Raw genomic sequence first — 23,058 nt, 5'->3', positions numbered from 1 at the left:
ACACCGGCCAGCGGCATACAATCCAATTCTTCACTCAGTTCTTCTCTGCTGAGGTGATTCCACCCTCCTTCACCCTCCATCTGTCTCCCTCCCTCTGTGTTGCTCTTTCCATCTCCAGCTCTGCCAGTTTCTTTTTCCTCCATGTTGTCACACTGGAAGCATTTCCCTAAATCAAACTCCCGCCTCATCCCCTCCCCCTCTTCCAATTGTGTTCGGCTCATAACTGCGACTGATTCCTGTCATGGTCTCCGCGTTATTACCACCAGATAACCTTTTGAAAAGATCCAACTTTAAAAACGTACACAAGAGACATTTTCCTCTCCCACAGCCCGGATTGAAAATGACTTAGCATTTCTTTCATGTTTTTCTTCCCCCCCTTCCAAACGTATTTCTGCTAAACCCCTGACACTTTGAAATACCCCCATCAAAATATGAATCTCTGAGCTGCACAGAGACCAACTTCCCGAGGACGATACAGAGCCCGGAGTCATTCGTCTGTGCAGGGGCATGAAAAGAAGGGATTATATTTCATTCAAATAGTTTTCTCTTTTTTTTTTGTGGTGGCGGATAAATTCCCTCACTTGCTTTTTAACTTTATGAAAGTCTTTGAATGTTTTATTCCTTTGTGGTGTGATGCTCGCTTGAGGCTGCCTCCCTCGTGCTGTGCTTTGCCAGCCGACACACTGGGAGGGATCTGACCTTGAAAGAGTGTCACAGTCTCACTGAGTTCAGCTGAAGTTTTTTTCCCCACCATAAGTTTTATTTAAACGGTTAAATATTGAGCTAGAGGAGAAAACAGGACTACTGCTTTCCATGGAAATAGTGTGAGTCAGGGTATATATATATCACTGTACGGTGGTTTCAGGCACAGGGAACATTTGTCTGGAGGGAAAGAACAAGACATTTGGCTCTAATATGAATGACTGAAATTCTGTTTATGTGAGTGTGTGTGTGGCCTTCAGCCTGTTACCAGAAGACCGTCATTCAGTTTAAAGGCTATGCAAGCACTTAGACACATTTACACTTTTCTCTTCTCTCCCTCAAGACATAAGCACTGATCCCAGCTGAACTTTCTGCATTTTCCATTACCTTTTCAATTCTCATATCCTTCAGTCCATACTTACATATATATATATTTATATATATATATATATATATATATATATATATTTTTTTTATTTTATTTTTTTTTTTTTTATTGTAATGTATACTCTATTTCCAAGGCAAATCGTTGCATTTATTGAATTCAAGGATAAACCCTTATAACTAGCTAGACTTTCTCTAAAAAAGAAAGAAGGTAACCGAGAGAAAAGAGAACACCAGCCGTTGGATGAAATAAATTCATGAGGTCTTCGTTCAGTACACAACATTAATCACATGTGGTGAGGCTTTGTCAGTCTGATTTGCAGACTCACAGCTGTGTACATAAATCTGCTGCTAGTTCAAGTCACTTTCACCCTGTGTTGGAGTTTTGATTGTGTTACTGGCGGAGGGGTTTTGACAGAAACGTCTGAGATTCAACTCTGAGAAATGCTTTTTTTTTTCTTCTTCGTAGACGATTTACTCCTGACCTGTGAGACACACGACTGACAGTGAGAGTGCGAGAGTGAGAGGAATGAAGGCAGGTAGTGACAGAATAAGTCAGAGAGAAGTAGTAAAAGAGAGAAATAGGGGAGGAAAGGAGGGGACAAAGTATGGACATTAAATAAAGCAAAGAGAGAAGGGGAAGGACAGTGGGACAGAAATATGGAAGCAAAGAAGACGGTAGGGCTGGATGGAAAGACAGATGGCAAGAAGGAAAAGAAAGAAAGAAAGAGGAGAAGGAAGGAAGGATGGAAGAAAAGACAGAAGGGTGGTAGAATGGAAATAAAGACAGAAATAAGTAAGGACGGAAAGAGAGCGAGTAAAGGAAGGAAGGAAGGAAAGACAGAAGAATGGTAGGATGGAAGGAAAGAGAAATAAGTAAGGAAATAGAAAGAGGGAAGGAAGGATGGAAGAAAAGACGGATGGTAGAATGGAAGTAAAGACAGAAATAAATAAGGATGGAAAGAGAGAATGAAGGAAGGATGGAAGACAAGAGAAGGATGGTAGGATGGAAGGAAAGACAGAAAGGAAACTAGGAATAAGGGTGGGACCGAGGAAAGAAAGAAAGAACAGAATAAAGGAAAAAAGGGAAGAAGAAAACAATGGAAGGATGAATGGTAAAAAGACCGGGAGGAAAGAAGATGGATCAACTGATAGAAAGATGGACAGATGGAAAGAACAGAAAACAAAGAAAGGACAAGGACAGGAAGAAGGAAAATACAGCAGGGTTGAAGGAAGGAAGGAAGGGAGTGTGGGTGAGGGGAAGGATGACGAAAGGAAAGGAGGAAAATGAGGAATAAAGAAGACAGGAAAGAGAAAAAGAGAAAGCAAGATCTCACACACTTCTCATCTCGTGTCACAACTCAGTGCTTTTAATTTTGGGGGAAAAGTCAAATGAAGCGGAGCTGAAAATTCATTTCTGGGGACTCACAGCAGCGTTCTCTGGCAAATGGCTTTTTCACTTTGTCAAATTTAGCGCGGCCGTATCTCTGAGGGGCAGGACGCAGCAGCCAGGCCTGCTGTGAACCACCGCCAGCTCGTCCTGAAATGTTGTATAGCACTTGTCAACAGCATGTCTCAATTTGTCCCTTCTCAACACTTCCTTTATTCCCTTTTTCCATCTTCTTGTCTGTGTGGATTTGGATTTCTTGCTGTTTTTCCAGGACAGCGGCTACATTATTCATTTTTCTGGAATCCATTTCCAGGTTGTAATCTGCAGCTTTTTCATACAATATCAAAATCTTATTCGCAGAGTAGAGTCTGTCGCCCATTCTGAGAAGCTTATATATTTACTGTCCCAAACAATACATAACACTTCCTGGGGGTTTACTAGATAGCAGAGGCAACAGCTGTCATGAAATTTTTGGTTGAACTACAGATAAGTGTCTTTCTTTCCAGGAGAGTGTGTGTCTACTCTCTCCTTGTGCAGAGATAAAGAGTCGAGGAGTTATGGAGTTATTTATTCTAATTTGTTTGGTTTTCGTGACAGATGTGTGCCATCTCAATTTATTAATGTGTCTCTTTCATTAATCATCCTGTGTGTCTGCTCGTGCATGCGTAGGTAAACAGTAGTGTTTGTACTTCCTGTTACAGAGGAGTGCCTGAGGTTGGTACACACATGCACACACAGTGGAAACAGACAGTGTTATTAGACTGAGGCAACACAAATAAGAACACAGCTCCCTGCCTCCGTCCCTGCCCACCGCGAGTCATTCTCATCTGCTTTGTAGCTCTGTCCCCCATTTGTCTCATTTGATCATTTTATACAGTTTTCTAGCTTTATCCTACTCTCGCTCCCACACACACACACATTCTCACCCCCTCACACACAAGCATTTCCCTTTGTAATCAGTGTCTCTCTTTGTTGGAAATCAAATTTAACTGTATTGTTTTTTTGGCACTTAACTGGCCTACGTACCTCAGGAGTCAAATCCAGCAGGGCAAAAGCGGGAGACTTCAGGACAGCAACACTCATTTGTAACACTGGACTTTTTGCCCAATTAACTAGAATTACAAATTTAAACTACCTCTCACCTAACAATTAGATAGACAATAGAGTGCTGCAGAAATAATGTTTTCTTTTATAGTCCGACCTGGAAGTCAGTGTCACCTTGGCTCCCTTGACAAAAATCCAATGGAATTTTTCCATTGGATTTTGCAGAAAATGAGCTGTGTGGTAAACAACAGTTCATGATACTTGCACATTTTGTCTAGTGAGATAATCTTCACAAATGCACATCTCTTTTATGAATTTTGACATATAAATATGTCATATAAGTGAAAACCTGATGACTATAAACCAACTACCCCATGGTCGCATGACTACAGTGTCACTACGACAGCAAGGCTTTAAAGTTGTGTTTGGCGTGATGTCGTTATGTAGTCCCACTTGTTAACAACTGCCTTTTTCAGTGCACATAACAGCTACAAATTCAGGTTATTTACTGACTTGTCTTATGCAGTAGAACAAAACATTAGTCTTTTATGCTTGTGTTAATCACAGACCTTATTTCAGGCATCTAACCAAAAATCTGTTAAAAACAAAACAAAACATTGACTTTGAGCACAGTTCTAAAACGCTAACTCATTTAGGCATTATAGGACTAATTTCTACAGCACTCTATTAAGGGAACAATAGAAAGTTTTTTTGCTTTCTTGTCAAGAGTTAGATTAGAATACCATTCTGGTATCTGTACACACTATAACATAGAGCTAGGAGATGGTTAGCTTAGCTTAGCATAAAGACTGGAGACAAACAAACCCTCCCTCTAGCCTGGCTTTTCCAGTTTCCAGTTTTTTCAAGTTTATACAAGTACACTTTCCAGACCCTCTAAAGCTCAATAATTAACACGTTATATCTTGTTTGTTAAATTGATAGACCAACAAAAGTGTAAAAACATCAACTTCAGGATTGGAAATTAGCCTTTTTGTTGACTTGCCGATGTCGCTGGTGGACTCCAAAGTCTACTAGCCACTCAGTAGATTACCATTGTGGGGGTTTTTGGCTGGGAAACGAAGCAGCAGCCACTTGCCTATTTTACCAGCGTTTGGCTAATGGCTGGTGCTAATTTCTAATTTTGGTTTTACAAGGGATTCCAAGTGGACTATTTCTTGGCTAGGTGCAGTGACTTTTCATGTTAAAGACTAGATATCAGGAAGTCACTCTGGGCTAGCTGCTTCCCTTGGTTCCAGGCTTTATGCTAAGCTAAGATAACTCTCTCACAGTGGTAGTTTCATGTTTAGTATATGGGCATGAAACTCCTAAAGAAAGCAAATAAGCATATTTCCCAAAATACTGACATGTTCCTTTAATGGCAGAGAAAGTTATTGTAATACTTTAGGTGAAGCATTTTACATTCAGCAGCTCTAGCAATAGCAGGAGGCCCATGCAGGGAAGCTAAGAGTGGAGTTGGTCCAAATGACAAGCTCAGAGTAAATGACACACAGTAGTCAAATCTATGAGGTATCAGTGCATGTGCTTAAGTCTTCCTGTTTTACAGGAGTGAAAAGTAGTGAGGATTAGGGGGTACATGATATCGGATTTTTTGCCGATATCCAATATGCAGATAATTAACAACTCATCTGCGGCAGTAGCTGGTTGGGAACCGGAGGGTCGTCTGTTCAAGTCCCCGTCCGGACCAAAATATGGAGCGTGGACTGGTAGCTGGAGAGGTGCCAGTTCACCTCCTGGGCACTGCCGAGGTACCCCTGAGCAAGGCACCGAACCCCCCCAACCACTCAGAGCACCTGTCATGGGCAGCCCACTCTGACATCTCTCGTATTAGTGCATGTATACGTCCAGTTTGTGCATGTGTGTGTTCGGACCTGTATGTAATTGACAACAGAGTGAAAAATTGAATTAATAAAGTATATAAAATAAAAAATAAATAAATTTGACCAATAACCGATACTGATATTGATATATCCACTTTTTTCCCTACCTGATTTCAATGATCTTTACCTTCCTTCAGTAGTAGAATTAACATCATATTATGCAAGCAGACTGTGAGCGTAGCGGGCAGACCTTACAATGACTAGGTAGAAATGTGTAAATATGAAACCATGAAGGATGTGGCATTGGCAAAACAAATAGCTCTTCACAGTGTGTTTAATTCATTGTTCAGTTTGGTTTTTCGTTGTATTTTTATGATAATAAAAAGATAAAATAACAGCAGTTTTATCATCTCAGAATAAACATATTTTAAACTGGCCCAGACACGCTTTGCTCAGCATAGGGCTGTGACTGCAGGAGTGCTGAGTGGTTGTTTTCCAGGTGTAGACAAATGTCTTTTTGCTGCTGCAGCCCTTTGTGTTGGCTGCACAAAGATTCTACTTAATGCATCTTGGCAAAGACTTATGCAATTCCTTTTTGTGAGTTCAGTGTCACAGTGTATCGTTTTGAGTGTTGATTAAGGCTCTGTCTACATTAAGTCCTGTGATACATATGGTAAAATGATTTAAAAGTAAACTTTACTTGGTTGGACCAGACCAAACTTTGTAGGATGCTCCATATGGGACCAAAAGGAACCAGTGAACCTTTTTAAATCTGTCTTGCCCAGATTCTATTGTTTTCATTTCCATTTTAAAGCCCTTGGCCCAACTTCATTGTGTGTAATAATCATCCAACCACTTGCCAATTCCTGCTATAGCCACGTATTTCACTGATGGCCTAAAATGCATCTGTTTTTTCAAACATTCCTCCTACAAAGGGTCTCAAGTTGATATTAAATACTTCATTGGATTGTTTTAGCTTTGTTCTGCTTAATTCATGAATAAATGAATCGTATTTCCATATCAAGTCAGTGGAGAAACGTGGAGGCAAAACTCAGTGGTATTCAGTGATTTAATTAATGGTTGGTGCAGTTGTACGGGTTGGTAGCAGGATAACTGCACTGATGATATGATTTTTTTCTACCTCACCCCTAACCTCAGGCTAAGAGAGCAGAGGTTCTGCTTAGTGGCAGCTCTCAGGTCTCGGCTCCTGCCCGTGCCCTCTTGTGTACACTGTTTAGGTATTCAATATTCTGGCCTGGTGAGCTGGGTTTCCTTCCAGCACACACATCTTTAATATTCTGTGTTGTGTATTTGCAAGAATAGTTCAGAAGAGCATTCAAATTTGGAAGCCGAAACATATGACTCAGAGAGTATCTTCAGGTCCTACTGATCCATAAAACAAAGCCTGACAAAATCATGGAAATTCAAAACCTCATCGTATTAAAACCATCAATAATTTCTATAGTTATGCCTGCCTTAACAGATTTTTTGGGGCTATGTAAGGGCAGTGGAAACTGGAATCTGTAACCACAAGACTGTCATCACCTTTTATGTTGATTTAGTAAACTTATGAGCAAAGTGTGGCTGATTTACACAACCAGCAGTTAAAGATTAATTTGGCGTGTTTGTGTACACCCCATGAACTTAAATCCAATTTTCACTCTCCTATTAGCTCTGTTTTTGTTTCACCAACCCCTGGGGGAAGTATCTGGCTCTTTAGCTGGTAAATGCTCCTCTACAGCATATTCACTAGCTCATAAAACCATTAGTGAAATAACTTAGTCAGTTTTAGTTAGTAGTTAGTCAGTTTTCTGGAGGTGGCAGGTACCATGTAGTGGGTTTTGCAGCTTGAAAGTATGCTGATGAGTGTGAACCAAAACAGTAAAGGCCAGTTAGCTTAGCTTAGCTTACCTTAGCTTAACTTAAGTTAGTGTAAAGACTGGGGAAACCACTATCTTCGCTTTGTCCAGAGGAAAGTAAATCTGCCTACAGCACCTTAGAGAAGTTTCATATAGGAGCTATTTTCTTTCTAACGCACTACACCTGCTGACAGTATCACTGCAAAAAAGAAGTCTGCATCTTTTTTATCATTATCATTATCATTATTATTATTATTATTGTTATTGTTATTATTATTGTAATTATATTTTAGCGTGCATCTACTAATGGATGAAAGGCTTGTACTTATGACAGCGCAAGATGTAAACATTAATGACGTCCTCCTCAGCTTAGCTGTAATGATAGGTGGCTCAGTGTTGCTATATGAGCTGGCAGTAGATGCACACTTCATTCTGTGTGGTTATAAAGTTGGTGGGACAGAGACATTACTGTTGAGTTTTCTGAATGTAGTATTATTATTATTACTATGCCAATTTGAGCACTCCAACTTCCATCTAGATCATATTATATGATGAAAGCAGACATCTCTATAGCCAATATCTCTAACACTTCCATCACACACCAAAACAATCTAGATAGATAAAAAGCACTGTAAGTACTAGAGATCAGTCCTGCACGGGTCCAGTTTTCAAGATCCACCCCGACCCAACCCGGCGACGTACAAACCCACACCCGAACCGCAAACCCGCACATCAGGCCAATTAGTACCGCAACCCAGTCCAACCCGTTGAAACGAGACCCGCAGCCCAACCCGTAACCCGGATTGAAAGTAATCATGTTGGGTCATATTGGCTGAATATTGAACAGCATATCGCCATAGTTAAGGTGCCAGTAAGTAAACAATGACCTGAATGAAGCAGCTCTCACAATAAAAACCTGACTTCGGCTCCATCATCAACCCTCTGTGTTCTTCTCCCATACGAGTGTAAAAGCACTCATTTGTTACGTTTAATGCTTTTAAACTTTTAATCTATGTAAAGGAACTTTATATTTGTAATGTTTTTAGAATCCATTGAGGAGAGAAGTAATCCATCAGGGAAGCACTTCAGAAACATTATAAAGTGACAGTTGTACGTTTTATCCACTTATTTCTCAAATACCTAAATAATTATTTACTGTTTTGGAAGCGTCGCTTGTTAGACGGTGGCAGCCATGTTGATTCTGTCGTCCAATCACAAATTGTGTTATGAGATGGTGAAACGCGTGTAAACAGCTGAACCAATAACCATTGCGAAATAGCGGAGGCGATCCTCAGAGAGTAAATAATGACCGAGATAGTTATCTGTAGTTGACCGAACTTATGACTGATGTGTTTATCTAAAACCCGTGATCTGACCCGGGAAAAAATGTTTTTTTAAAAACCACCCACAAATCAGCTGGTACCACCCAGTGCAAGACTCTGCTAGAGATGCACCAATCCAGCTTTTTCAGTTCTCGATGCTGTGGCTTTGAGTATCAGCCAATACCCGATACCGATCCGATACCATGGTTGACCTAAAAAGCTATATACCTTTACATGTAGAACAGACTAGGGGCATCAGGTGTTGATGACTACACCATTCTTTCCTAAGATAAAATGAAACAGATGAAACAGATTAATGCAATGATGAACTATTTATTTTTAACAAAAATAAACAATTGTGCAACAGCAGTTGAAATAGTGTGAAATACCTCCACACATCAGATTCTCTCCTTCACTCCATGACGTGTGATGTAGCTCGCATCGCAATAGATTTAAAGGGAAAGGATCGCCTCAGGTATTGGTTGCATTTTCCAATACTTTCCATCTATTTTGATGATATTGGGGCCGATATTGGATCCAGATATCGGATCGGTGCATCCCTAATAATTATGAGGAATTGTCCTGGAAATGTGTTTCAGATTTGGTGGTAAAATGTTCCTTTAGGGGCAGATTATGTGAAAATACCTAAACTCCACCTTTGAGTCTGTTTTCTAAGCTCCTGAGTGATAGGTACCCAGAGAGTTGTTGGTTTTATGGTCCTATGTATGGTATATTTTTCTGGTTTGGCCATGTCACAGTAAATTTACCTCCTCAGTCAGATCAATGATATGCTGCCCTTCAGCTGTCAACCCCACTGTTCGCCCAGCAGCCAAGTTCCCCCCTGGATACACAGCATACACTGTTAGATATCATCAACCTGTGATATTGAATGCATTCCAGGAGTTATTTCATGTTGAAGTGATGCAATCCATTTTTGTGGCTGACTCAACCTCCCTGAGCCTGCCTTGTCTCCTTCGACTGCAGTTAGTAGTTTGTAGTAGAATCCCTCAAGAGATGCTGACAGAACTTACAGCGTCCATAGGTTCGCATGTAGGTTTAATGTGTAGGTGGAGACAGCATAGCAAGAGCCAGAGAGCATGTTTGTCCAGGCAAGAAACATTTTATTCACATGCATATCTGCATTAAGAACCATGTGAGACAGGGTCAAAACAACATGTCTTTTTTCACTAAATCTGCTTCTGTTTGGGCGTCATCTCCCTGAACAGTCCATTTCCTGTTGAGCTGTGTATTATAATGCTTACAGGAGTTAAAGTTTCAGAACTTTAATTACCTGTGTTCAATTGCAACTCATTTTCTCTACCAGCTTTCTTCCAATTCATTAATTAGTCTGAAATCCAATTCCAGGGAGTGCTACAGGGCTCTTTAAACTGTTAGATTTGGCCTGAGCTGTGCTGACATCAGACCAGTAGCTGCATCATTGTGTACACCCAGGGTCCAACATGATTTGTTAACTACCTTTTAGCAGTCTGCAGCAGAGCCCCTGTGGTAAAACAACACATTTTTTTATTTTCCCGCTTTCCTCTCAGAATCTGCACCATTTCGGTCACACTACGTCGATGTCTTTTTTCTTTCGAGTGCCTCTGAAAAGGTAGTTAAAAGAAGCATTTCATCTCATTTTCCTCTCTGCGGTTGCATGGCCGTCTGTCGCCGAGGTTCGACTGCGGTGCACGGAGAAGGAGAGCAGGGAGAGGGAGTGCATTTACAGTACTCCATTATGCATTTCCGTATCTTCTCCTTCGCCAAATGAGTTCTTTGTCTGCTCAGAGACCAGCGCTAATGAGAGAGTTGCATTGCAGCGTTTTAGAAGCCATTGCTCCCCCATTCATCAGGAGAGATTTGTGCTTGGCCGCCTGTTTTTTTTTTCTACTCAGCCACCCCTTACTCTCTGCTCTCTCTCTCTACTCTCTGATTGATGATAACAAGGTTGTTGGCAAAAACCAGCTCTTATTGACCAAACAAAATGGCTCCCAGAATTCTGTGTGTGTGTGTGTATGCATTCACAGACCTGCTTATCTCTGTGTGTTGTTCCTTGGCTCTGTGTTCCGTCACTAACTATGAATCTGAGCATCTGTGCATGCTCGTATTAGTGCGTTTGTGTCCTCATGTGCAGGATTGTTGTGTGCATGTATGTATCAGAACATGAGTGTGTGTGTGTGTGTGTGTGCGTGTGTGTGTGCATCCCCACATTCAGAATGAGATGAAAGGCCGCTGCTCCTGTGAGTCACAAGCTGCTGCCTGCTTTCTAAATGGCCCTGAATAGACCGTCACTCAATGCAATGAAGATGATCGTCTCGGCTTACAATGCACTTACACACACACACATAAAAATTACACATGGTACTTCTACAAATATAGAACGAGAAGATGAAAGGCACCAAAGGATATGCACAGAGAGACATTTACATGCGCATAGATATAACAGTACGCATAACTCTTGGAAAGAAAATAGCAAAAGAGAAGGAAAGCTGCATACTTGTTAACCTGTCATGAATAAAAGCTGTAGGAAAAGGACATAAAATTGAATTTATGTAAATAAAAGTGTCTTTGCTGAAGATAATAGTGATTGGGCACAGATATTTTTTCCATTTTTTTTTTTAGTTAAAAAACACAGCAGCAGCTTTTGTACGAGAAATTTAAAACGCCAAGTTGTTTATTCCCAACACATTCGCTTCATTTGCATGCAGTTTATTCCATCTGATGTATTCAGGTGCTCCACTACAAGACAAACAACTGTGATGTCTCTTGTCTGTGTTTTCCTTGATTGTCCACAAGTCCAAAAGGTCTGCGATTACTGCAGAGAACACCTTTGAAATGACTGCCTTTTCCCTCTTTTCTTCTTTGTAGTTTCTCACTGCCTTTCATGTTGTTTCACACCCTGAATTCTCACATCAGGCAATATGACTGATGTGTTGCTCCATTCTGGCCAATTGTGACTGTGTGTTATTGTTGTAGTGCGATAAAGTGTTGACTTGATGGACTCCATCTGAGGCCACAGTTCCGAAAGCAATGAAAAGCCATGTGTTTTTATTGCTTTCGTTGTCCTTCCTGATGCTACTTCATTTTGAGGGGACTTATCCTGCTAGAAAGCATTATTTATGTAGTGCACAATATGTCCGTGTTTTTAGTCATTGTGCGGTTTTATTGCGACATATCTTGTGGTTTTTCTCCAACTACATAGTTACAATGTTAAGACAGCGTTAAAATGACGAGCTGTCAGAAGAAAAACAACAGATACAGAGGAGATGAAGCCTGCTGTTTACTCTGCACCTTGATTTGGACTAGTGGTTTAACTTTAAGGGGACCTGTTACGCTCATTGTATTTTAGGTTTTTGCTGGAACATGTTTACTTGCTTTAATGGTCAAAAAACTGTTTATTTTCCTCATCTTGTCTGTGCTGTATCACATGTATTCACCCTCTGTCTGAAACACTTTATTTTAGTGCCTGTTTCTATTAGCCCGCCGTCAAAAAGAATAGCCCAGTCTGCTGTAATTGGTCAGAGTATAGTGGCACTTTCTGTCAAGAAAAATCACCAATTAGAGCTTCTAAACCAAAATCTTCACAACCGGACATATTCCAGTAGATATATGATATGAAATAGGGGAGAAATTAACAACAGCTGCAACCAAGTTCACATGTTTCCCTGACATTAGCGTGTAGCTACACTTGCAGTAACATGCCTGGAGCAGATGACCATATAAAGAAATCTGTCACAAGATGACGTCAGCTTGTCTTGAAAGTACAAAAAAAAATGTTCGAAACGGAGTATTCAGAACGCCCCGAAGCTCTAGGTTTTGCTCAAATGGTCAGTATTTTAAATGGCAATACTATGTAATACTATGGTCATGCCAACAAAGCCTCTTTGAATTTAAACTTTGGCCATGTTTACTATGAATATCTTACATTGTAACATTATATATATAACAGAAAATAAGGAAAAGCACAATAGATTAAGGCAGCTGTTTGTCTGCTTTTTCTTATTTTCAACAAATTCCATAAAAAGACCAAAACAACAACATTTAAGTCCATGTCTCAACATTTTTCATTCCCTGCTTTGTCCGTGGCACTCAGCCCAAAGCCCATTTGTTCCTGCTGAAGATTTAAATCTTAACAACCGGTTACAAATACATTTTTGAAAAAGCCTGAACAATTTTATGAAACAGCTGGGCACTGTAGTTTTCAGCAAACATTCCTCAAATAGGAGTAAATAGCGTGTTTGTTTGGGACTGTTCTCAGCTGTGGATTGATACACATTCGGTGCCCTAGGGCCTATTCACTACAGTAGAACAGTGTGCATGTAATAAACTCAACATAACTACAGTGTGGATATGGTAATGAAAGAACGGGTCACCCAGTGCAACAACCCAGTGCTCACTGATTTTTGGACAAAGGTGGCGCACAGAGAAATAAGATATATCAGGCTGGATACAAAGACGATACTTGTTAGTAGGATCAGTTTATTGTTGTCAGTTCTTGGGGTTTGCTTACAGCAAGACAAATATAGAACATAATCAGCCTCATCCTGTAGGCCTATGTCTGTGGTGTGTTGTCATAGTGAATGATAACAGAAACTTGTCAGTCAGTAAGAAATAACTGTTTTTGTATCATATGGCAAATTGCTGATATTTATGTAATAACTGGGAAATTTGAATTGCTGAGATCAACTCCATGACACAAAACCTCAACCAAAATTATGCTTGGGTAGTGTGGAAATCTGATGATGGCTTATAGGGAATCAAGTAATGATTTATTGATTATTCTTTTATTAATTTAACCCATAATAGGCCAAAATGAATGCCAAATGCACACCACAATTGACCATAGCCCAGTGATTTATTCATATTTTCACTTTGTCTGACCATTAGTCATAGTCACTTTCCCTAAGGTAATCGTCACATTAGAGAAGCTGCAACCAGCAAATGCGCAGGATTCCTACTTAACAAAATTATTATCCAAATATTCTTGGAATAGTTTTGTGGTTTTTTTGATATGGAAAAAAAATCATCATAAATGTCATGCATCTCTGCCTCTTCTTGCCTTTATTTGACTTCTCCATTTCATGTAATTTCAACTCATCTCTCTGTGTGGGCGCCAAAGTGGAGAAAACGTCAGTGTACCAGCCTCATGTTTCTCTCCATCTCTGCTCTTCCTTCCCTTTTACATCTCCCCCATCCTTCTTAATTCCCAGCTCCTTCCCTCCCAGCCGAGCGCTCTCGCATCTCTCATCAACCTTTGTTGGTTATTCAGAGTTTTACTTTCATTTAAATTGGGTGAGAGAGTGGGTAGCAATAACACAGGGTAATGCCATTTTACAAGAGAGTGAGTGGAATTTTGATTCTAACCACTGTTTTCTCCTTTCTCTCTATAAATCTCTCTGTCACATATGCACAAATCAAATCTTTTGTGGTTTCCTTTATTGGCATGGATATTAGATGTTAGATATACAGCAAAATAAGGAAATTTGTTAATTAAATTAATTATTAAAGCAAAAATGTAAATATAGAAAAAGCTAATAAACTAATAGTTAACATGTAAAACTAATCATAGTAAACAAAATCGCAGCAGATCTACGAGACGTGAGCAGAATGGATTGAGAAATAACAGAAGAGCACTTGCATCTAATTGTTTGTAATCCATCCGTGCAGATTCAGCAGATTCATTAGTTCCAGCGTACATTTAAAGTGTTGCCAAAGGAGGAATGTTCTCAGGAGAGAAAACACACACGCCGATGTAACATACACACTGATGCAACAGCAACATGTAGAAGAGATGTGGTCCATGTGTTAATCTCTCTGTTCTCCATCTCTTTGACAGGGTCCCATAGAGAATGATGTTGTGATTCACGTGTCCCTGATAGCGGAGAGCCAGAGGTAATGTGTGTGTGTGTGTGTGTGTTTGTATGTGTATATATGTGTCTCTTAATGTGTTGCAGGCCAAGTCTTTCAGTGCTGTAATTGTGTTGAGCTCATGAAGCTGGAGCTCAGCCTGACCTCTGCCATCATCTGTCACTCTCCTCATTGCACGTGTGTGTGTGTGTGTGTGTGTGTGTGTGTGTGTGTGTGTGTGTGTGTGTGTGTGTCTAACAAGGTCAGATGACTGCCTTAAGCTTGTTAACGTGTAGCTTTAATTACTTTTGCTTGCGAGTCCCCATCAGGACTCTTGTGTCAACTTTTCCACTTCAGTTCATTTATGCTCTCCGATAAACACAGCCGTTCAATAACAGCTATCGCTTCATGATAGATTTACAATAGACCTGATTTACATGAGTTTTATATTTACAAGAACACATGACCAATAGATTTAATAGCTGTCTATTGACAAAGCCATAGCTTCAAGGACTAACAGACTCATAAAGCTGCATATTTACAAAAGATAAATCTGTACAGGTAGATTTAAAGGCCACCAGCTGCTGTAGAATCATAGCTAAGTAGATTTTAAATGGGATAATTAGTTTAAGTAATTCAAGCGTTTCTTTTTATATATTAAGAAACATAAAGTGACAAACAATGAAATAAATATCTTTGTGTGTTCATTTGGGACTGGTAGATGTGTAGGGAAGGCTTTATCAGCTCCAGTGCTGAAACTAAGCCAAAAGCTACATGTAAAATGCATAAAAATTATAAACGTGACATTGTAATTTTGTGTCCGTGTGTTTGTGTAGACTTCAGGTGTTTTTGAACACCTATGGCATTCAGACCCAGACGCCCCAGCAGGTGGAACCCATCCAGATCTGGCCTCAGAAGGAGCTGGTCAAGGTAACACAGGCACACATTTGTCACACATTTGTCACCAATTTCACAAGCAGTTAACAAGGCCTTATCCCACTTAGGTTCTGTTGCTACATATGGCTTTCCATTTTTGCGTGGCACACATGCAGTTTCAAGTGATGTACAGTTGTTCATAATCTTTTTGAAACAATGGGTGCTTGACTTCAGCTACAAGTAGACGAAAGAAGCCTTTTCATTATACTGTATGACAACCACTGATTTTGCCTCAGTTGTTGCAGAGCTGTACCAAAATGAAAAACTCCTGAAAGGATTTTAAATATGCATTCATTGGCTACAAACATAGCGCTATGTTTATTCAGTACTGTGTTAAGACTAAAACTAAAGCTGCTTAGTTCTTACTAGTTGATGATCCACATACTGTAAGAGTCTTGGGAATGAATAAGCAGCAGTCTTGTACTGCAGGGTAGAGCTAGTTTGCCCCAGTGCTACAGTACAATATGAGAGAGAATGTAATATAAGACTGACATTTCATCCTAACATAACACAGTTCAGATACTAGGCTGTAAAATGATACTAGACTATAGAGATACAAAATAAGTTACTTTGACGAACAACACGAAGATTAGAGTTGTGCTTTATGGTGAGGTTCTTCAAACAGTTTCACTTACAGGCAGTGATGTAAGAGAGGGTATATGCAGGTGTATGGGGTATACCCACCCCTTTTCTGGCCATTCACAGTATGCAAACCTATCAGCCAAAAAGCCATGGAATATACAGGAGAGTATACCCACCCCCTCCTGGTAACCTACCTATCTGCCTAGCAGTACACAAACCTCTTCAACTACAACTACACCACTATGTACATGGGGGAAAAAATGAGGACAAACAGATAAGTTTGGCAAAGTCACCTCAGGTAAGCTTCCTTAAATCCAATACAGAGCAGGCAGTGCTGCCAGTGTTACCCTCAGCTCAGATAAGGCAGTTAATAGCATCTGGGACCGGTGTTACACCAGCTGTCATGCTGTGGATGTGTCATTCGTGAACGAAGCTTTTTGTAATGTAAAGTGTAACTCCAGATAATAATGTAGTTAGCTAATGATATGCTAAGTATTGGCCTTGGAAATACTGAAAAGTTAAGCTACTACAGCAGGTAACTGATCCACACCTTATACTTGTTGTGTTCTTGGTTATGGAAAGGTTAAAAAATACAGTGCAGCACTCTTACTACAACCCCAAGGACATCACTGTAGCATGTGGAGAAACACCAAGTTACACCTAGTTACAGTTGCCAAGATAGAATTGGTCAATCACTATTTGAGGCATTGCCAACGGTCAGTTGAAAGGTTGCTGATTGCAGAAATTTTGCAGTGCATAATTAGCTGCAGTGCTTTGTTGCTTGGTTAATGGCTTATCTTTAACTGAACCATCAAAAGAAAATCTGTAGTCATTCCAGTTTTCTGTGAATGATTGGATGGAAATTTGAGGGGAGGAAACTGTGAAAGACTATTGATGCCTCTCCACCACCACCACCACCACAACTACACAAATCAATCTCACAGTCAGCAAGATTACTTTCAGCAGTTAGCTGTCAATATAGCAGCAGAACTTGGCCCAGTCAGTCCATCTGCTTGTCACTCCAAGATTTCCTGCTCTTAAGATTTTCCTCTTGATTGTCCCATCAATCACAGCAAGGCCACCGATTGGTTGAAGTGATTGATCAGTCGAACAGTAATTGTTCATGGTGATTGATCAGCATAATGGTGGAGCCATCACTGTGACACTCAGGCAAACTGGAGACATATGGAGCTGAGCAGCTGCCACATTTGATCTCATAAGGGTACATTAGACAGGTCTATAAGAGATGAAATTCCAGGAGGGAAATCCCAGAAGCATGTGGCAAGGTGTAAGAGCCATGACAGAAGCAGGTTAATGGATAGGTGGGTTCACCTTTCACACCTATCACCCTTTCTGAGCAAGATGTCAGGAGGGCTTTCAAGCGTGGAAACAGCAGGAAAGCAGCAGACCAGATTGTATCAATGGGCAGGTTCTCAAACCATGTGCTGACCAAGTAGCGCTAGTGTGCACAGTGATATTTTACCTGTCCTTGGCTCAGTTTTTCATGCCCACATTGTTCAAGAAGAAGAAGAAAACAAGACCAACCTGCCTGAATGACTACCACCCAGTGGCACTGATGTCTGTAGTGATGAAAAGCTTTGAACAGCTGGTTAAGGATTACATCTGCTCCTCACAACGAAGCACACTGGACCCACTACAGTTTGCCTACCTTCCCAACCAATCTACAGACGATGCCATAGCACACATTCTCCACACCACTCTATCTCATCTGGACAAAAAAGGGAGCTACACGAGATTGCTGTTCATTGACTACAGTTCATCATTTTAACACCGTAGTTCCCAACAGGCTCATCACAAAGCTCAGGCAGCTGGGATTAAACACTTCTCTGTGTATATGGATCCTTGACTTCCTGACAGGCAGTGAGAGTGGGTGGTAGAGATGTTCCACTACCATTTTTTCCCTTCTAATAACGATTCTGATAGCTGAACTTGTGTATCAGCCAGTACAGAGTACCAATCCAATGCCATTGTGTTAAAAGAGGCCAAACAAAAACAGTAAAAAAAAAAAAAAGGGGAGGGGGATTTATAGTAAGTTATATAGTAACAGAGTACTTTGACGTCATTTACAACATAGACAACCATTTCATTAAATTTTATCAGTAAATTATGAGGTATTGGATTTGTGCATAGACCTGTCAAGTCGCTGATACCTGATCCGAATTTAGACAGTATCTGAGGCAATTCTGTCACTCGTATCAGTATCAGAACAACTCTAGTGAGCAGACAGATCCTCGGTGGAGAGAGTGAACAGCTTAAATACCTTGGTGTCCACATAAACGTGGGCCTGACTTGAGTGCTGCATACTGACTCAGTGGTAAGAAAGGCAAGGCAGAGACTGTTTAACCTCAGTGACTTAAAGAAATTCTTGGTATCCCCTCAAATACTGAGGAATTTCTACTCCTACACCATCGAGAGCATCCTGACGGGGAACATTACTGCCTGGTATGAAAACAGCACTTAACAATACTGCAAGGCCCTGCAAAGATTGGTTCGTTCAGCTGAACGTAATATAGGTGGTGCTCTCATGCCCAAAGGATTTTTATATCAGGTGCTGCAAGAATAAGGCCAGGAGAATCATTAAAGATCCTAACCACGTGGATAACTGCCTTAAATCCCTGTTGAGGATTGGAAGAAGGTATCGGATACACCAGGCCAGCACTGAGAGGCTCAGGAGGAGCTTCTACTGTCAGGCCAGTAGGATCCTAAGACTTCCCATTCATGCACATACATTTATTACTGTTTCTATTTAACCTTTTTAATGCTCAAATTGAGGGAACTGGCATGATCACATTTAATGTGACAAATACATTGATTGATTGAAACTGATTAAAGACAGAGATATTTTGAATGGTTTATTTGAAATCACTCCCATCGTTACCTTAACAACTGTTTCAGTCCTCCATACTTGGAGGTCAAAACAAGCAGTTAAGTTGTTGTTGGTATTGAGGGGTTTCTAAAGAGAATATAAAAGAGATGCAAGCTGCAGTTGGATGAAATCGCAGTAACTTTGAAAACTGTGAAGAATTCAGAGAAACAGCTGATTGTATGTTTCGGAGAATACATGATGGATTTTTCAGTTAGTCTAACCATGGTACTTACGCGACCTATGAAAGATATACATTAAAGAAAGATCTATGTTTTGTTCAACAAACATTTCCTACTTTTTTTGTTGCGTTGCTTATCAGTCACTCAAGCTTTACCTTGGTGGCTTTCTTTTGTAAACTCCACTCATCATGGTCATCACAAGAGTTAAGCGTCTACTGCAGTGAAATTACTCCTTCTGTGAGAACTGGAACAAAAGGTACATTTTCATTTGAGCAGTAATACCACTCTTATAAGTCAGACATGACAGTTTTGTGGCAGCCCAGTTGCATCAGTAAACTAAAATTCGCTATTCAAAACCTGTAATTCATAAAAATCCCTGTTGGCACATTCATTATAAGTCAGCGTTCTGAACTAAAGGGATGGGATTCAATAGAATTTCATCAAATCTGAATCCACCAGCGGATCTGCTCGTCAAAATCTAAATCCTTTTAAAATCCCTTATTGAGGTTATTCAGGTTTAACCTGAAGTAGCAAAAGTCATAGGTAACTTGATATATAAGAGCAAAAACTCAAGGACTGGATGGAAGTACTGCCAATTATTATGTCTGGTTACTTATTATGAACAATGGAGGTGCTCAGTGTCAGTAACTTACAGTCTATTAAACATTTTATGAGTAACAAGTTCAGCACTAGCTGCTATTTCCACCCTGTCCACTCTGCTCCTTTCATCTGCAGCAGATTACACCATTTGTACTGTCATATCTGTGACACCACCCACCACCTCCCTCCCAACTTCTGTTTCACTCCCATCACATCCGTCACTCAAACCCTGGTCTCTCCTCTAGATACTGTCCCTCATCTGCATGTGTGTTGTTTGAAGTCTACTATCTCCCCATCTTCTGTCTATACTCTCTCTGTCATACCCGTCACTCAAACCCTGGTCTCCTCCCAAGCCTCTGTCCCTCATCTGTCATGTCTGCTATGTAGCGTCTATTCTCTACGCCACCTTCTATAAACAAACAATTTCTTCTCTCATGTCATCTATCCGGGCTCTGTTCTTTCCTCTAGGCCTTTCTGCCTCCTGTCCCTTTCCTGCTCTATCCATCACATCCACTTCTTCTAACCCCATTCTCCCCTCTAGGCCCTACATCCTGCCCCGCCCCCATTATGTCCGTTACACCAAAACAACTCTCCCCTCCAGGTCTATCATCTGCCTTTGAACTGTCATACCTGTTACTTTTTCCTTCTCTCCCCTCTGCCTTTTTCTGCTGCGTGGTGCTCAGCCTCTCAGATGGATATGCAATTGTGAGTCAGAGCGGGCGCTGTGCTGAATATTAAATCCCAAGCCCAGACAGACGTTTCTTCCTCGACAGAATCTGTTTATCTCGGAGTCACCACCATCTCTAGTGCTGCGGGCTGCATTTGCTCACCTCACCTCGTCCCTCGCAGCCGTTTGATTGTGTTGACAACAGCTGCCTGACGATGGGAAAGTGGCAATTACATTTTGCAATGTGTTATTCCCACCCGTACACCCTAAAGCTTATCCCTTTGCAAATCACGGCTTTGCCCAAAAATAGCCTTCCTTTTAGCTCTTTCTCTCCTGGTTTCATATCTGTCAATCAGGTCTTTGTGGACAATGTTTTGTTTGTTGGAGACACTCACACATGTTGCAGTTATAAGCAACAGCTGGAGTCATCCAAGTATCCAAGTAAGGTTCTAAAGAGACACTCTGGTCTTACAAGACTATAAATAGAAATTCCAGTATTTTCTAACCTGAGTCTTATTCTAATTTTTTTTTTTTGGTTTGTTTCAGGGATTTCCCAGGGACTACTGTCTGTGTTTTGGGCTGACACAAAGGGCCCTATGTTAACAGTCTATAGCAGATGGTGTAAAGTGCATTCCGCAAGTGCATTTGGGGCATGTTCAACTCCACTTTTACGAGTTAAACAGTGCATGATCTGGGCGCAAAGTAAGGTGCAAGGGGCAAAGGGGTTGTACCTAACCTTTAATAAATCATAAGTGGGTTTTAGGCATAAGATGGATTCAACCAACCAGAGTGTCATCTTTCATTCCCTTTAAAAGCTGGGTGCGCTTGCACTTTGCGTACTGCTGTTCACATGACAGATGCACCAAATTGGAGAAGCAAGGAGTAAGAGCATTAAGCAGGATTTATACTTGTGCAGCAGACACTATGCCATGGCCTACACGCGTCACCTATGCACGTCGCCTATAACTGTGCAGTGGTGTGTCTGTGTGCAGTTACAACTCCAAAACACTAGTTGGTGACAGAGGTTTCTGTGAAGTGCTGTAAAGTTTAGTTGATTCAAAACAATGTCACTGCAGCAAATATTGTGACTCATTTAAGCAGCAAACCAAAAACTGTTATAAACTTGACAGAGGAAACAGAACTAAACATTTAGCTTCTGGAATAATCAATGAAGTTACACTGCCTCTTGTTTGTTAAAGTGAGCAGCATCTCTTCAATGGGGAGTCGGACAGCGTCTCTGCAGCTCTGCTCTGCTCTCTGCTACGTTTACATTTTAAAGAATGCAATTAATCACTCCCTCCTCTATTTATAATGTTTTCACATGGATTACCATAATTTTATTTAGTTGTTTTGTACTGTACACACAACATCTATTGCACGTCTGTCCGTCCTGGAAGAGAGATCCCTCCCCAGTTGTTCTTTTTGAAGTTTCAACCATTTTTTTCCCTGCCGTTAAAGGGTTTTCGTGTAAACATTTTTCTTTATTTGCTGTGAGGGTCCAAGGACAGAGGGATGTTGTATGCAGTAAAGCAAATTGTGATTTGTGATATTGGGCTTTATGAATAAAACTGATTTATATTGATATTATTTTCTTTATTAATGGTATGTTATTTCACCAACCCACAACCCATCCTTGTGTCCTTTTGTGTATACTAAGCAGAGTTTAAGGGAGCTGTGAACTTGCTTGTGTAGGCACATCTTAATATCTGACTAATGCGCCCTCTACATGTAAGTAGCAGGAAAACACTCCACTATTCTGACTGTAGAGCAGGTTTTGTTGGTCATTGGCGCAGTTGCCTTCTGTTGCCTCGAAATAGCAATCCGCCAGCAATGCCGCTGACCACTCCTTTTAAGACCTATATGCCCATGGATGCACAGACGGGTACATAAAACGTGGGCACTGGCCGTGAAAACGACAACTGTGTAGGTTTGAAACTAGCAATGACAGTTGTGCTGCCCTGCGTATTTGAGATCATTTCTGTTGAACTGAAGTTTTTTGGTAAGCCGTAAATTGTCCCTATGCCACTCTTGCATTTCCCAAATCTTTACCACAGAGGCAGTAAGTAAAATATCATGACCTATAGTACTGGTCACTGTAATTATTTCTACTATTCATACTAACTGTGAGGTGATCCCTTCCTAATGTGAGTACACAGAGGAGGGTCAAAATCAGCAGTCCTTGTATTGTGCATAAGTCCAGACTGAAGTTCAGCAGAGGCTAAAATGTGTCTTTAGTAGGCAGCTAGTTAAATCAGGTGGGTGTCTTCCAAAGGAAAAGCCTTTTTTGTGCAAAATTCCTTTGCTGTATTATTATTCCTCCATCACAGCTCAGTCAACTGCGACTTCAGAAGCCATTAGCTTTGCCTGAAGTTGAGATTGCATTTTTACTCGGGAGGATGACACTGGATTTTGAAACCTATTCCATACATAGTAGAAGAAGTCATTATGGTATGGGATTGCTTCACTGGAAGGACAATAAAAGCAATCAACAACACTTTCAGTTTACATATGAGGATGTATTGTTTTGACAGAAATGTGAAAAAGTACGACCCTAAGACATTTTGTGGGGCAACCCAGTGGTTAAAAAACCCGTTTCAGAGCCAGAAGGTTAAATCCCAGATTCAATAGGCACATGCAGTATCATTCTGAGCCGTGAAGCAAGCTGCTGAACCCCTACCTGCACGCTAAGTCCCTCTGGATGACAGCATCTGCTGTAAAAGTAAATCTGTTATGCACATTTTGTGACACCAACAGCTCCATTTACACTATTTGGGGCACCAACTTAGCAGCGATAAACATGTGCAGGAACCTACTCCTGTGTGAG

General features: G+C 40.7%; 1 protein-coding gene across 3 annotated transcripts in view; it reads left to right on the top strand.

Annotated features, from left to right (window-relative positions):
• phkb (phosphorylase kinase, beta) overlaps positions 1-23,058 on the top strand; it is a 145,227-nt gene that overhangs the window by 92,140 nt on the left and 30,029 nt on the right. For all 3 annotated transcript variants that reach the window (XM_049592822.1, XM_049592814.1, XM_049592806.1), the window contains 2 exons: positions 14,373-14,428; positions 15,220-15,313. In XM_049592822.1, the coding sequence (XP_049448779.1) occupies positions 14,373-14,428; positions 15,220-15,313 (150 nt within the window). The remainder of the gene's footprint in view (positions 1-14,372; positions 14,429-15,219; positions 15,314-23,058) is intronic.

This window comes from Epinephelus fuscoguttatus, linkage group LG2 (genome assembly GCF_011397635.1).
Source record: "Epinephelus fuscoguttatus linkage group LG2, E.fuscoguttatus.final_Chr_v1".
Classification (NCBI taxonomy): domain Eukaryota; kingdom Metazoa; phylum Chordata; class Actinopteri; order Perciformes; family Serranidae; genus Epinephelus; species Epinephelus fuscoguttatus.
This window is presented reverse-complemented; position numbering and strand designations above follow the sequence as displayed.